This window comes from Acipenser ruthenus, chromosome 14 (assembly GCF_902713425.1).
Source record: "Acipenser ruthenus chromosome 14, fAciRut3.2 maternal haplotype, whole genome shotgun sequence".
In the NCBI taxonomy this organism is placed as follows: Eukaryota; Metazoa; Chordata; class Actinopteri; order Acipenseriformes; family Acipenseridae; genus Acipenser; species Acipenser ruthenus.
In genome coordinates this window covers 37,593,272-37,611,204 of record NC_081202.1, presented here as the reverse complement: position 1 = coordinate 37,611,204, position 17,933 = coordinate 37,593,272, and the positions used below count along the sequence as shown (strand labels likewise).

The 17,933-nt window shown below is 38.0% G+C and overlaps 1 protein-coding gene across 4 annotated transcripts in view; it reads right to left on the bottom strand.

Moving 5' to 3' along the window:
- Positions 1-17,933, bottom strand: part of LOC117419455 (coiled-coil domain-containing protein 91-like) — a 242,464-nt gene that overhangs the window by 49,586 nt on the left and 174,945 nt on the right. For all 4 annotated transcript variants that reach the window (XM_034032207.3, XM_034032206.3, XM_058986475.1 and 1 more), the window contains one exon: positions 16,103-16,216. In XM_034032207.3, the coding sequence (XP_033888098.1) occupies positions 16,103-16,216 (114 nt within the window). The remainder of the gene's footprint in view (positions 1-16,102; positions 16,217-17,933) is intronic.

Sequence of the window (17,933 nt, the reverse complement as noted above, 5' to 3'; positions counted from 1 at the left end):
TTCTCAGGAACTAAATCTGAAACAAAACAACATAACAACAGGGCTCTACAGTGAGACTAATTTGGTCTTATATACGACTAAAAATGTGCTTGTGCGAGTGTAAATTTTAATTTAGGTGCACGTGTGCCACTGGGAATTCCTAATGCTTGACTATAATAGCTGAAAGTATAAAACATAAAAAAAACCTCACAGATCTAAACTCTCACAGCTCAATCATAATGTACTCTGGGAATTAGTGTATTGGTGTAAACTGCCCACACATTAAAAACTACAAATCCCATACCCAGCTAATTTCACTGATTTATCAGTTTGATGGCTCCTCGTTTCCAGACAGTTTGAAAACTTGTCAAACCAAGATGAGGAAAATAACAAATTATTTTCATGTGATTAGAGAAGTTTCAAAAGAAAACCGCGATGAACAAAATTCAGATACGTCGGCATCTTTACACGAAATGAGCAATGAAGGTATGTGAACAGGGAAAAGGGCCAGGTTACTTAGATACAGATTGTTCACAGTGGACAGAGAGTACCAAAAGAATATACAAGTTAAACCAACCAGTGGCTAAAAGATTTTCACTGGCTTAAAGTTTGACAGTGTTAAAAAATCCATGTTTTGCACATTTTGTCAGGATGCAGGGGAACTGATGGCAGGCAAGACATTGTAGATAAATTAAAACACAGTGCTTTAACAGCCATGTTAACAACAACAACAACAACAACAACAACAACAGCAGCAGCAGCAGAATAGTCCAAATATGTCGCAAAGAATCCCGCAGCATGATCAGCCCCTCATTTTCCGGCTGTATGACCGTGTGACATCATCGGAGGTAGCGGAATCTCACTGTACAAGTATAGATGTATTCGTGTTTTTTTAAAATGAACAATAAAAGCAATAAGTATCATCTTTATCAAAAATAATAATTTAACAGTAAATGTCCTCGCATAGCCCCTTTACAAGCTTTCACCCCTAATTTCTGATCGCATGCCAAGGTTTAGAGCTATAGCTAGTGACATGGTCAGTGACAGTTAAACTTGCATCTGCATATGAACAATTTTAATAATTTGAACAAAATCAGCCTCATTTTCTTTTATAAACATGTTCCTGAAAAGGACCTGCAACCTCTCACTGTTTCTGGGGGCATTTCTGTCTAGGTTGTCATCTGACTGAGCCCAAACTTTCCTCACTAGATGTTTGGTAAGGCTCCAATCTGTAGGGCTGCATAACACCTGCCTCGGATTCCTGGTTATCAGATGCTGGTGTCTGATCAAATTCGGTGCTAGATTCTGAGCACGATAGTTAAAAATTCACTGTCGCTCTCCATTGTTTTCCATACAGTAAAATAGAGATACTGCTGGCAGCCTACCTCCGCTGACGTCATCAAAAATCGCCAGGGTTTTGTGTCAGACGAAGTGTTTACACTGTAATGACTGAATTTCAACACATTATAAACATTTAAAATTTGTATTTACATGTCTTTACTGGCCAGAATGACTTCCAATAACACAAAGATCACTTTCCATGAATAAAAAGTGGAGGTCAAATTTGAGGATATTGGGTCTTTAATACAAAAGCAGCAATTTTAAAGTTACATTAAAAGCCACTAAGACAAGAAAGCCATTTCATAAAAGTGCATTTTTAGTCTTGACTTGAAAACTGTAATGGTCCCAGCTTCCCTGACAAATGAAGGCAAATCATTCCATAATTTAGGCGCTCTACAAGATAAAGCCCTACCTCCCATGTTGCTTTTGTTGACACTAGGAATAACCAGCAGCCCCGCATCCTGTGATTTCAGAGTTCGGTTTGGAAGATACAGGGTCAGTAACTCCTGCAAATAACTAGGTGCTAATCCATTCAGGGCATTGTAAGTTAACTGCAGAATCTTAAAATCAATTATATACTGCACAGGGAGCCAGTGTAAAGAGGCCAAAACAGGGGTAATACGTTCACTTTTCCTGGTTTTAGTCAGATTTCTAGCGGAGGTACCACACATTTTGGGACACCAGAAAAAAGTCCATTACAATAATCAATTCTAGATGAAACAAAGGCATGCATTAGTCTCTCAGCATCAGATACTGAAATAATTGGTCTAAGTTTGACTATAATGTCTCTGTAATTTGGAGGGTTTCAAAAATTAATTGGACAGTACATGTGCACAAATTACACACTGCGGTTGAGGTATATCTCCACTTTCAGAACAAATAAAACCGAAATTCAAGTAGCTGTCTTCGTAGTTCCTTAATTTTGCAGGATTAATAACAGCTTTATGTTTTTTACTCACAACACCACCTCCTCGCTGTTCTTCAGCCCTTACGGTTGAGCTTGTTGAAGGAAGTTCTGTATCATCATTCTGCAGGTTTTGTTGTTTTGATGCTGCTTTGTAATCTATCGTGCTCTCTTACATCATACGTAACCTGAGAACGCGTTACATAACCCGAGAACCCGTTACATAACCCGAGAACCCGTTACATAACCCGAGAACCCGTTACATAACCCGAGAACGCGTTACATAACCCGAGAACGCGTTACATAACCATTTAAAACATGTAAAAGAACAAAAGTACCCGTAACTTTTTATTTGTTTAATTATGTTGAGTGAACGTTCATGTATTTATGGAAGTATTAAAGTTGCCATCAATGGCTAAAATGTATCTAGTAGACGACATGTGTCAGTGCTGATCGTGCTGTTCGTTCAGTAACTTGTTCATAAAGTTTATTCAAAGTAATCAGTCTGCATCCAGTTGTTTGATTTCTACAACTTGTTATTCAAGCCGGAGACTAGCTACATGACTTAACACTAGAACTGCCACGTCAGTCATTTTGACAGTTTGAGGTTTTCAAATTTAAATTACTCTTCATGTCTGAAAGTTATGCGGTTGTCTGTTTATGACTTTTCCCAAATACACGTATTAAATACCCTGATGGCGGTTGAAAGGCAGGATCACGAAAATAAGGAAGTGTGACAGAGAGTGAATGAATCCTAGTAAACAATCTCCCTCCCGACCTGTGAGGACACTGTATAACTGGAGCAGAGTGCCCCGGAATGGATGGTTAGACAGTTAATTACAGGGTCAGTCGGAAGGCGGCCATCCAGGACAGGGGCGGGGCCACGATACCAGAAGTCAGCGCCTTAATGCGGTAGGTAATGTGTCAGTCACAGATAGGAGGAGACGTGATTGGCCGCACCACCGAAAGAGGGCGTGGAGGGGGGCATTAAGGGGAAGTGGCCCAGTGATCTGTTCCTTCGCTATGGTTACGGAAAGAACCCATTGAGAGAACGGACGTAATTAATAAATACAGTGAGTGTTAAATGTTTGGTTTGTTTTGCTAACTGTCTGTGTTTGTCTTTGAAGACGGCTAAATATCCGGGAGCTGTCGCTATTCAGCCAGCAACAAACCCGGACTGCACTTGACTGCACTGTTACTCACAGTTCACTGTTCAAAACACCACTTCCAGCCGGAGCACTCACTGTTGGACTGGTGATCGTGTAGGTGTTTTAAAGTGTGTGTTACTGTATTATTATTTCGAGACTGAACCCCGTGGTTTTGACTGGCTGTACACATCGTTGTGTATAGTCAGTCGTATTAATTAAAAGCAACAATAAAGCTTTGTTTTGACCATTGAACTGTCGTTGGACTGTTGTTTATAATCACTGCCTCACCTCTACACCTGTGCACTACCAACCACACGTTCACAGTTATAATCCCGCGATTATACGAGTACTGTCTAGTCAACTCCACAGAGCAGCCATAAATGAAATGTCAGCTTCATTTTTGAAACCACAGATAGTCAGGTTTAACAGGTTTATTTTTTTGCTTGTAAAACACTGTCTCAGCATGTGTGTTCTAGAAGGTGTTTATTAGGGTCCTATTTCATCATTTGCATAGAAGTTTTAGTTCTTGCTGGGAACTAAAGAGATTTAATATGTAACTCTTATTTCACTTTTCCATTTCACTCAAAGTGTTTCTGTCTTCTAAATAGTACGAATAATAACAAATGTGTGACTTAGACCAGATCATTTGAGTTGAGTCATAAGGGAGCTCTCCCTTTATGTAACTGCCAGTGTGTTTTACATATTCATTTAACCCCACTAGACTGGGCACCTTCTCTGTAGGATATCTTCCATAAGCCACCACTATTAATCTTCTTGAAAGAAAATTGAACAGCACAGGCAAGCAGGTCGGTGCCTCCTCTGTATAGCTTTAAATGGAAAATTCAATGCATGTACTTTCGAAATGTAAATATTATTTCATTTTTTCCACTTTGGGCAGACAGTTGGTGTTTCCTTTTGGAGATACAGTAGGAAAACATTTTTTTGTCAGGCAATCAATCATTGATTTTGAGCTAACCTTTCATTAAAAAAATATTCTGCGAAGAGCTATAGATTTTATTATGGCAGGAGTGAAAAACCAAACTTTAAAGCGCTCAAGGCTGTAAAAAGCTAGCACTGTTACTTTAATTGTCACAGCTTGAAATGATTACAACATTATCTATAATTTTTTATTTTTATTTCACCAGGATAGACCACTGAGATTAAAATCTCATTTCACATGTTAACAATCTTCAAAAGCCCATATATCTTGACCATACAGTATTGCTGTGTGTTTAGCATTAGACACATGTGTGTCAATTTTTTTTTAACTTCAGTTGTAACTAGAATGGAAGTTTCTGGAGAAACTGCCTGCGTTGTAAAATGCGAGAGGTCAAATGTCAAGGTCAAGGTCATTTCTGGATACGGCATACGTGGTTTCTTATCCAGGTTCTATAGTAAACATGACTATCTGCAGTGTGTAAGGAGATATATAATGTCAAAACCGTGAATTGTCCAGTTTGACCATGAACCAGAGGTCAAAGGTCAAAGTCCAAAACATTTTTGGAAAGGTCTTAGTTGGTTTCCTATACATGTTCAATAGTAAATATGGGTCTATCTGCAGTCTGTAAGGAGATATAAGCTGTCAAACATTTCATGACCCCAAAAAGGGTCAAAGTTCAAAATAAAGGTTTTCAGGTATACACAATATTTCACTTATTCATTACATATAGTCAGTTGACAGCTACCAGCATGCACTAACAGAACAGTTCTACGTAACATGGTTCCCGAGTTATAACCATTAGAGTTTTTACGGGTCGCAACCTGTGACCCCCAAATCCATAAGTCTGATTGGCACCAAAAGTAATAGCAAATAACTTCAGATATAGTACATAAAGTATTGAGTTGATCAGCTGAAAGCTGTAGGAAGAGATGCGGTGACAAAAATTGGTCAGAAACGAGAATAATACTATTATTATTATTATTATTATTATTATTATTATTATTATTATTATTATTATTATTAAGAAACCGAGAGAAAACAATGTCTGCATTTTACAACAGAGACAATTCATAACTTCCACCCCCCGGTGGCACAGTTTAACATGTAAACCTGTTTACTGTGTACTTCCCATTCATTTAATGTCAATACGAATCGATTGTGACCACAGAAAAGAAAACAATATCGTTTGTGTATGTTTTCTAAATTACATTTTATACTTTTAAAGTTAAATGTTACTTACGATATTTTCTAACTGCTGATTATAACTGTATTTTAAATCTTCTGTAAACAGATGGTTTTGGTTTCTTTTCACAACTGCAGAATACACTTTATCGTAGCTGAAATTTTATGTCCAGGCCTTTCTTGAGGTAAGAATGACATTATGACCCCTACTGTTGAAAAGGTACATTGCATTCTGAGTGCAAAACATGTAATGCAGAAAGCTGTGACTTACAGACAGACAAATGTATGGACAGACACCCTCATATTCACAGAAACTTGAACTCTCAATTACTTATGCTAAATAATGTCAATGCGAAGTGTCATCACAATGGAATACGTGGACTTCCAATTATATTAAGTGTGTATGTCATTTTAAGTGTGACATACATACATACATACACACATACATACAGTATGTACGACCGTCACTATATCTGATCTTCCAGGATTTCACACCGCTTAGGGGACAATAAGTGGACCAATAAATCACATGATCAGGTCAAAACCTCCAAATGAATTAAAACAGACTTACAAAGTGCCTGTTTAGATCATTAAAATAGTCCCCAAACTAATTATGTCCTGTTTTTTAAAGGCAACACACACAATATGTTAAAAAGAAACAACTTAAGTATGTTAAGAATTCTCAAATTGAACTGCTCAGTTTTTTGGGTTCAGCTTTGTGAAATGTGAGTAAATTAGAGACAGGTGTCAAATAATTTGAGATTTGGTCCCACATGCTCTTACTGTCAGACAGACAGTCACACACAGAAGACAATATACCACAGCTCTCCACTTGTCAGGGTTTGACCATCAAAAATAAACAGAAAACCGTAATCTTCAATGACTCACTGTTCTATAATCCCAACATCTGCTGCAACTGTACTGTCTACATTACTTCGCACCTCAAAGTCTGACACACATTTCAAATGGCAGTTTTGAAGATAATCAAAATATATGATTTATCAAAATCTGGAACAAAGGCCTATATTCACTCAGGTTAGTCGAGACAACAGGTGCACTTTTGAGTGTTTCATCTGTCTTCTGTTTGAACTTCGCAGAAAAGGAGACCTTTGTATTCTGGGTTGGTTGCCTGCGGATGTTATCATTTATCAATCGTATACTTTAGACGCAATAAAAAAAATCCTCAGACACCCTCAACAGCAAGATATCTTAATATATCATCTCTATACAGGGCTGGGCAACTCCTGTATTAGCACCATGGGCAGTCAGGATGGCACTGATTCAGGTATTTAATATTGTTCTGGAGTGTAAAGTGACCATTGCACAGCGATTACTGCCTCCGGTTCCTTCAGGTTTTACAAATGTCAGCTTCGTATGCATGGACAAAAGTCAGGTCTTAAAGGATCCCAATGATTCAGCATCAACACAACATTGCTTGGGAACCCATTCTTTACTCTCACCACTCTCTGTGTAAAGAAGTGTCTCATGACCTTTGTCCTGTGTCTGTCTCCATTGTAATGTCTGTGCTGCACTTAAAAGTATTTGTGAGGGGTAACTTTGTCAGCTCTGTTCCAGATTTGAAAAACTTCAATCAACATATCTACATAGTTCATTCCTTTAAGGCCTGGGATGACTCTGCAGTGAAGACCATTCTACAGAATTGCATTTTTGATACAGAATCACCTGCCAGCTGAGAAACTATGAGCAGTATGACTGAAACTGAGATGCATCTTCTTTATAGAGGGTATGTGATGGTTCCAAGTAGCTATTGTAAAAATAATCAGAGAATGAGGTGCAAAAAACACTCAGGGACTACCAACTCGGTTATATCTTCTCTCACTAACTGGTAATGTTTGTCTTACCCATGCAGAAGCATTGTGTTTCTGTTTAATCCACTAAAAACAGAACACAGCTTTCTGAAACTTTGCCAGTTATGCTGCATAATTTAGCTGACATGATTGTTAAGAATTGATTTGCCTGTTGAATCAGGGCAAAGTTCGCTGGGATGGTCAGTGTTTGTGATAAGTATTCTTCTCACATGCTGTCCAATGATTTTTCAAAAATGATTTTGCTTTGGTAAATCCACAAACATATGACAATACATGTCGGGGATTCAATTTGCATAGTACATTATGAGGGAAAGCTCTAAAACTTTTCTATTCCATTATTATCAGCAGTTGAGCAGTTAAGCTAGTACATCATAGTGCTAACAATTGCAACAACAACAAACTCACACCTGCACTTACTCTCACACCAACACTTACACAAACTTTTTGTGTGAGACACACCTCTGAACACTGGGTGTATTGAGTATAAAACAGCACTAATAAAATTGAGATACAGGCCTAGTCATTTCCAAAGGCCAAACTATTGTAAGTCTTCAAGTTAGTTTTGAAGGACTGAACACAATCTGAGCCCCTGATACCTTTTGGGGTTGAGTTCCAGAGCTTAGGCACTTTGCTTGAGAAGGCATGTGCTCCCAGAGTAGAGTCTAACTCTGTGCTCCACAAATAATCCCAAATCTTGCGACCGCAGGCCACGACACAGGACATACAGAATGATCATCTCTGCAAAATAAGTTGAAGCAAGACCATGCAGGACCTTGCGAGTCAGTAATACAACTTTCAAATCAACTCTGTACCACACATGAAGCCAATTAAGTGTTTTTAAGATGGGGGTAATGTGCTGTCCAGCCATAGTTTTTGTTAAAATACGAGCTGCAGAGTTCTTAACAACCTACACTCTACTCATAACCCTACCAGACATAATCAATTCAGGTCATGACAAAAGTATGAACCAATCTTTTAGCATCCGACAACATCCAATGACTCCCATTACAGGGGTTGGCAGGGGTGACAACACACTATCATTGCACATGGTCAATTTAAAGCCTAGAAGCAGTGCGACAGGAGGCTAAATCCACATCTTCTACTAAATGAAAACAGGCAGCCTGTCAAGATGGAACGCCATTCAGCTATTCAACGAGGGGCACTCAGGAAACAGTATCAGGCCTGGGGACTATTGCTCTGTTAATTCAATTACAGCATTTCAATTTTATTGCCACTGTAAAGAAATTGGGATAAAAATAATTCATTGTTTTGTGAATGGAAACCCTATCTCGAAGGAATGACTGCGGATTAAAATAGTATTCTGCAATCTAATTTGATCATGTTAGGAATGTGCAGAAACTATTAATTTGTGTGACAGCTTGTAAAAAGGCTTCTAAAACAACGGTAGGGTGTCCTTTTCAAGTAACAAAGTGTCATTTGCGATTAGCAATGATGAGATTCAATGACTCACTGTTTATTACCGTATAAAATTTGTAGCCAACTGCTCACTAAATATAACACAAATTAACATTACATTTTTGTAAACATTCTGTTTTTTCTGTTTAATTACAAGATCGGAGAAAAACGGAGAAAAGTCTCCTAACTGATCATATATCTTCCTATATCTAAAAATGTTAGTACCGAGTAAAAGAATGTCTGGAAAATAGGACTGAGTGCTTTTCTGAGGAGATTTTTAAGTGAATGTTCGCTTTGCAATGCTTCTCCATTATAACTATACTGATAGTTAGCCATTGTACTATTTCTGCACCACACTATATCGAGAATGCATGTGGTAGTGGGGTGGCATTATGGGGCACATGGGAGCCAGTATATTATATACCCCTTTTGTGGTATAAACGCTCACTGCATGATGAGGGGCCCTGCACGTTCTCCACACCATTGAACACCTCTGTTTTCAGTCATGTGGAATGAGAAATGTAACTGAACAAGAGGATTCGTACTATTTTTAACAGTTTTTTTTTTTTTTTTTTTAAATAAAGTAATTGAGAATGGTTTGATCTTCACAAAAAGTCACCTGTGACAATATGGGTGTCAAAAATGAAGTCCCTGAGAAATGATCAAAACTGCAGTGTATTGTACAGGCATCTCAAAGACATAAGGGTTCATTTCTAAAGCTGTTAAAGTTTACACAACTTGAAATAAACATGTCCGGTATATGATAAATACAAAATACAATTATAAAACACTGAGTTGATGATTCCAGGCTTGCATTTAATATATAAATTTGAAAAAAAAAACATTTTTGTAGCATTAAATGCAATAAACAATATCAACCTTTTTATACATAATATGACAAGAAATCATCTCATCACAAGAAAAAGTCAACAGTAATACTGCTGCTAGTTTGAGGTAAGAAATTGTCATTTCAACTTGTTTGAGATGAGACTGAGAATGCATGGCAGCTGCCTTGGTGGACTTGTAACCACCTGCACTCCTAGCACAGGAGTTATTTTCCGTAATGAACTGAACCCGATATCAGTACTAACCATCACAAGCAAACTTATCTGTGGTATCCCACAGTCACATTCAATTGCACACTTACATCTCATTCAGCAGTGTCTGTTTACAATGTTTTTAATAGTTCAGCCATCCATGCACCTTAACAAAAACAATGGCCTTATTGACAGTCGAGTTTGTTACTGTTCTCCAGGGGTACACTAAGTTGTTAGAACACAACCCCCTCTCCTATTGAAAGCAACACGCCACTGAGTTCTGTAAGCTGTTCCAGGTTCTAAATTCTATCTGGAAGCTCTGTTACATTAGAAATAAGAAATCAGCCATCACTGTTAAGGATTTGTAAACATTCCACTGCATTTTATTCTGCATATAGATGTCATCCCATTTATAACATACAGCACAAAAGTTAAAGTGAATATTTATAACAAAACCTCACTTTCTAACATATTTTCTCTTTGTGCTTAGCCTTTTGATTGCCGTATGAACATCAAAATTATTATATGTTACTATCCATCAGCACACTGTCTCCAGCTCAGTAAAACAATAATGAGTTGTGATACATGCTGCGCTTTCTATCTCAGACCTAACTTTTCATTGACATGAACATAGCACCCCACTCCACATGGAACTCTTAAACCTATCAATTAAATTTGAACGGCATAAACTTGCGAATGTACCTTTATGGCCCTTAAATTATCTTTTTTTTTGTATTTTATATATTAGAAAGTTTGTCTGGTTTTTTTTCATGTGTTACCTGTACAAGAAAAGAAAAATAGTTTTATTTGATTACTCATCTTGTACTGTTTATCATGTTGGTGGTTTGCTATAGGATAAAGTTTTAAGTAATTAAAGGTGACTCAGAATATAAAGAGTAACTTGTCATGATCATTGCCCCCTTTTTGTTTTCTAAGCACTGAAGGGAGATTGTGTTGTTGCATTACATCAGCCTTTGAGGAGCAATCATATGCAGAGCAGAACAGTGGTGGGCTAGGGGACATGCAAGCTGCACCGTCTTCAATTATCTTGTACAACTCGCTGCACAAGTCTTCCACGTATTTTACTATACAAAAATAATTCTGAAGTTTAAAAGTTACTGTTTAAAAAAAAAAAAAAAACTAACCTTATGTTGTGTTCTCCTTATATGAAATGTACAAATAAACAGAAATATCTTCTTGCTAAAACTTTGTACAAGTTCTCCTGAGGATGTTGTTGCTTGTGCCAGTGATGTATTCTCATTAAAATGCAATGCAGCAAATAATTAGCAGAATTGGGTAAATATTGTTGCTGCAATACATTTTAGATTAAATAAATGTTACCTTGACTGCATGCCCTCATAGAAAAAAATGATACTGTTTGGGTGCAAATTGGTTGATGAGACTGTGGAAGCCTTCTACAGATGAAGTCTGGCCATGGGGAGAGAACTTTTGCAGTTTGAACAGCAGTTTTGGGCGGAGAAGAATTTGTTGAAATGTAGTCATTACTGTGGTGTCTGAACAAGACATTGAGATAAATGACTAAATTAAAAAAATAGTATGTAGGGTATTGATGATGTTTGAATGTTGGGAATTGTGAGTGTGAAGCTTACTTACTGGGACCCATCTGAAAACTAGGCGGATTGTGGATTGCAAATTTGGTATAGCTTATGCTGGAGTTTGAAATAAAAAAATGCTATATTTTGGGAAGAAAGTACTTAATTTAAGACATGACTTGACAAAGTTTTGATATTAATCAGCATTTAAAAGGAGCCTTGGTGGGCTGAATTGCCTTCTTCTGTTTGTGAATGTTCTTATGTTCTTGTCTAAAAAGTGTATGTTGTTACTTTAGAATTTGATACTATTACAGTGCCAGTGTATTGCCTCAGGGTAGTCCCAGCAGAACGATTATGAGAACACAGCATTTGTGGATTCAGAAGAGGAATTCAACAGTAGTCCTGATACGGTAGCACACTGATTCTGAGATGGTCCCACGGTATTGTGCATTAGCAACACATTCAATGTTACCATGGAGGTCCATTCTTGGTTAATAACACTGTGGCTCTCTGTGGGCTATCCTTAGCACATAACCTGTGCATTGCATTTGTAGTGCTATTGCATTACCACTGAAGATCATTTGGTTAAGCCAGTGCTATTGAGGGAGCTGAAAAGATGACACTCGTCATACCCAATACAAACACAACAACACTAGGCTTGGACGATAAAGACATTTTCCGAAAAAATCATCATGACTTTCTCCCTGGTTAGTAGTTCTTCCTCTCTCACACTCGTTTTCTTTTGTTCTCGGACTGCTTTTCGATCGTTGGCTTTATAAAATAAAACCATAACGCTGTTCTCTCCTATAATAGTGGAAGGACTGAAATAAAGTAATTTTCTGATGTCCAGTTTTATTACAGGGCACTTAACCACAAATCTATTTAGCTTTAGCTGTCTGTCAGAAACACGATTATCGCCTATAATACGATGATCAATACTTATTTTAAGATGCTACTAGAATCACATAGCATCTCCCTAACCATGCTTCAACATTATAGCTCTCTTACAGCACAGCAACTGGTGCTGATATCTACCCACAGTCCAGCAGCTTGTTCAAGAAAGTGCCTGCCTGTTAATGCTGGCCAAAGCCATTACAACATGGTAGCTTACGATATTACTTTGAATTACCGCTGCCCTTGAATAAGCGCCGCAGCTGTTTGTAGCAATGTAAAATCTGCTGTGTTAATTCAACGTAATACGGTACTTACAATATTAAAAAACAACTCTGTCTGAAAATCAGTACGCCCTTTCCTACATTGGACACAGTGGAACCATAATGTTTTACTTTAATCACATGCTGAGAAATCAAGACGGTTCAAGTGGTTTTATTGAAGCTTTTTTGAAACCATGTATCAACAGCAGCAGTATGCCAACACAAACAGAAGTATATGTGTATCCACTTGAATGAAAACCCTCCACCTCGGGGGAGACAGCTGCTGTTAGTGACCGCTGTTTGTCCTTTCTGGAGGTCCAGGCCACATTGCAGGAGGTAGGCCTAAATGTACTGGGCTGTGATCCCTTTACTGCCACCCCAAGCATGTGAATGTCATGAAAAAACAATGATCTGGAAGTAAAGTTATCCCAAAAATATTGAGATACGACAGCACTTTTTTTTCAAGCCATGTCAGCTATCTGACTATAAAGAATGTTTTGGGTGGGCAAGGTTTATGTAAGAAAGGAGCCTAATTGAGTTTATTTAAAAAACAGAAAGGAGAATATAATGCCTTTAATTTTCTCAAAGGTATTTTTACTTCTCCTTTTAACTAGTTGTAACAATTAACAAATGCAGTACAAGACAACCTGTTACACATCATGCAGGACTTTCATTATACTCTGTTAGTCAATTGTTACCTTCACAACAGGACTTTCATTATACTCAGCTAGTCAATTGTTACTGTCACAACAGGACTTTCATTATACTCTGCTAGTCAACTGTTACCGTCACAACAGGACTTTCATTATACTCAGCTAGTCAACTGTTACCGTCACAACAGGACTTTCATTATACTCTGCTAGTCAATTGTTACTGTCACAACAGGACTTTCATTATACTCAGCTAGTCAATTGTTACTGTCACAACAGGACTTTCATTATACTCAGCTAGTCAATTGTTACCGTCACAACAGGACTTTCATTATACTCTGCTAGTCAATTGTTACTGTCACAACAGGACTTTCATTATACTCTGTTAGTCAATTGTTACCTTCACAACAGGACTTTCATTATACTCAGCTAGTCAATTGTTACCTTCACAACAGGACTTTCATTATACTCTGCTAGTCAACTGTTACCGTCACAACAGGACTTTCATTATACTCAGCTAGTCAACTGTTACCGTCACAACAGGACTTTCATTATACTCTGCTAGTCAATTGTTACTGTCACAACAGGACTTTCATTATACTCAGCTGGTCAATTGTTACTGTCACAACAGGACTTTCATTATACTCAGCTAGTCAGTTGTTACCATCACAAGGCCCAAGAATAATGGCACATCTTCAGTGACCAACAGTTCTCATTAACATTTCCTGTTCTGTACGACTGTAATGTGTGCTGTTAATTCAAGCTCAGGTTAGTGGTGACTGACCTGCTTCTAGATATTTGATGGCTCATTGTGACAGACAGCGAATGAGTCTTGGTGTTAGATCTCCCTCTCGACCTGTGAGGGCACGGTGCACGAGGAACAGAGTACCCTTAATGAAATGGCACGACAATTTATTCCGTAGGGTAGATGGAAGTTGGTCATTTCGGAAGGGGGCGGAGCCACGGCACCCGAGCTCAGTGACCCGGACGGTAAGCGGCGTGGCATCCGAGGACTGGAGGAGCGGATGCGCTCGTTAACCTCGGGGTCATGGGCGAGGGTATAAATAGGGGGCATGGCTTGAGTGATCTGTTCCTTTGTATATGGTTAAACGAACTAACCGAGAAGGAGCCCGTAGAGTGAAGAAACTCTGAGTGTTTTCGTGTCTGTGTCTAAAACCTTGTGTGTCTTGTGTGTTATTTAGCCAATGAGGAATACTGAGCACGATCCGGAGCTGCAGGCGCAGGCCAGCGACAAACCCGGACTTCACCGTTTCACTCTTTGCACTACCAGAACTGTCTTTCGTTTTCACCACTAGCACTTGAATCACGCACTGTCTTTGTGTTTGTGTTTTATGTGGGTGACTGAACGGGACTTTTGGGGTTACGGGTCAAACCCGTGGATTACAAATAGAAGTGATACACGCCGCTGTATCACTTCCAACACTATTATTATTTGCAGGTTTGCCTTAAGGCTCTGGACATTTATTAAATTAAATAAACACCTGTACCAACGTTGTCTGTGTGATTATTCTGCACTGCACTCACCTGCACGTCTTTACCACTTTGCCACACTCATATAATGAGTTTTGTCACAGACCACAATTGGCACCAATGTTGGACTACCTAATGTTATCTTAGGTAAGGTAGTCCAAGATTATGGCTAATCAGGGTCTGTGAAACAAGCCATAAGACAGAATTTTGTCATTTTGGTTGAATTCTGTCGGGCACCTCAGGTGATATAATGAGGGGATAGATAATGTCTCCCATGGCCAACATTTGTTATAAAGAATTGTAAGGGAGCCACTGAAGATAACTAACATAGTATGTTAAATCCATGCTTAGGAAACCTTTTCAAAGAAAACAGTACTGTCCCTGGTGTACCACATAAAAACAAACAAAAAACTTGACCACGTTCAAACATCTTTTAAGAACCAAATAACATAAAATATGAAAGTTTTAGTTTTGGAACCAGTCCTGATCACCTACAAAAGTATAAAACAAATTCAACTGTACTAATATTTTTATACATGCGATCAATGTCTTCTGAAGCAGATTTCTCTAAAAAAAAATCCCACATTCTCCATCACTGGAAACAATGGCATCTCCATTTTAAATGGGGAAATAGCTCATTCCATATTTCCAGTTTTGTATAAGTGTGGGATTGTGGGATAGTTTATTTTTACCTTACAATTTAAATGACTCTTTTAATAATTAGTAACTGTATTAATAATAACACAACTATGCTGCTGCCCACAGGAAATATTTAATGGAATGGAATTATTTCAGTAGTTTTAAAGACTCCTCCAGTAACATTTGAGTAGATGTTGGATTTCTACTCATTTTGAAAAGTTTGATGTAGTGATTTCTATGCACGAAGCACATGTTTCTCTACACTGGAGAGGAAGCGTTTCTAATGTCTTTACTGCAACCACCCCACAATTTAAAAGGACAGTAAGCACTGTAGTTTAAAAACACATATTTAAGAGAAGAGCTAAAAAGATTAGCACAGTAGTTAGATTTAGATTTTTTTTCTTTTACAACTACCTAATGCAAAGAAGAAAATAATTATTTTACTGATAACTGACAAATTCCGTAGGGGGAGTGCAATGTACAGTTTTGAAATAATTTTTAAATCTTCATTTTAAAACGTTTTAGTATAGTATGTATGTACAGCACCCTACTAAATTAAATAAAGCTGTTGGCATGTCAGACGATCTGTTACTGTTTCACTTCCTGTGTCATTTCACCTATGGGTTCAAGGCAGGTCAATGGTCATTCAGAGGAAACAGACGTTTGGTTAACATCAGGAAAGAAGGTGTTGAAGAGGTGGGTACAATGTCACTCTCCAGTGAAATGACCCAGGACCTCGTTTATGGGACCTAATAACATAATGACACATGTTTGCTATAAGATTTGTTTCACATGAGGCATCTGCACAGCCAGAGGAAGTGCATGGCAGGTAAACATACCCTCTTCTGTTCTTTCACGTAGTCCATCAGCTCCTCACGGGCTTTCACTACAGCTTCTTTTATTCTTTTTTCACCATTCTGTCGCTCCTCCTCAATCGCACCTTTCACAGCCTCCTATGGAAACGGGTTTTGGATACAGTTAGGGATATGCAAGATACAACACTTGGCCGCAGGTAGCGCTGAGGCCCATTTTCATCAAAGATATTTCCTCCAGGGTGCAACATGTTTTCATGTCTCTCAGTAGTGAAATGTATTAAAAGGAATTCAGATTTTCTTAAATTGTATGCAAGTTTATTATCTGCCCCCAAAACCACCAATTTACTGCATCTGGACCCTCATTCTAACAGGCTGTCCATGAAGTACAGGGGAATCAGTGCCAAATTACTGTGCATGGTAAACACTATGCCAGTCCACTGTTACTAAAATTAAAACAACCGATTTAGGCAATATAAAACCAATTTGTGTACTTCTTACAGCTCAAAGGACCTGGTGCTGTAGGGAACCCCTTCTTGTGTTGAATTTCTTATGGATTTTGTGTATGGATTATCTGGCTCCTGTGCAGAAGTATCTGTGGGACCAAACTTGTGCAGTGCCAAGTTGTTATACATAGACTAGGGCTATATGAAATATCAACTAATACAGTCTACTTCTTGTTTTTAAAACATCAATACAGCTCTCAGAATCATATCTAACCTCCAAGTACTTCTGGTACACCTAAGTGTAACCATTAACATTTTCCCCTGCAACACCCTGTAAATACGCCACATACGCCACTGGCTGGTTACACATCATACCAATACCACACTGCCTTTTAATTACCACTTGAATATCTCAGATGGACCACTGGTGTATGTCTGTTAACTGTTAGCAACACATAACAGTACCAAACTATTACTTAATAAACTTGGTACTACTAACATAACAACTGGTACCACAGTAGCTTGTTTTATGGAGGATGGATTCTTTCTCTGGTCCTCTCAGGCAATGAAAGATTTACTATCGCTTCCTAACAGGCATTCATACTGTAGCTTGCATCTGGTGGATTCAGTGTAGACTTCTGGCAAGTGAGAACTATTATCCCTGGCCGTGTACCAAACCCACTAGCTTCATATCTAAAAGTGCCTAGATAAATGTGTAGAACATTCGGATGATGAATCTCTGACACTCAATGGTGGAACAGAAAATATTGGTTCACCTACTGATATTAATTTCAACCAGAACATACACTTTATATACATCCCCTGTGTAGGATATAAAAAACACATTAGAAAAATGAAGGACCCAGAATGCTTTCTCCCACTGTTTTAGCAACATGAATAGCATGTTAAATAACTTATGGTAACACCTTTTGAAGTTTATTAAATTCTTCTTTCCTACAATCACATGTTACCATTACAAGCCAAATATCATGAATAGGTAGGTCACCAAAATATTTTAAATAATGTCATGTTTTGTAATATGTGTATATGGAGTTTCATAGCAATGCAATGATCAGTTCTAATATACCGGTAAGTATGACGCACATATCAACTGATCTGCCATGATCTACATTCGCAGTAACATCCTTTAACAAGTTTCTATGACAAACATACTGATTTAGAAAAATCGTGGCTGACATGTTGCGAATAAGTCTGAAAACATTATTGTTAACGAGATTCCTATGAAACCTGCTAAACTCAAAAGGACAGTTCTCTAGATTAATAAAATCTCGATGATATTGTCAACCTGCCACATTGTACGTCAAAACATGTGAAACCTCTTGGTGATATACCACTTTTATAGTTAATATTTCATGATTGAAATGTGTTAAATGTTACAGCCTTTGTTAACC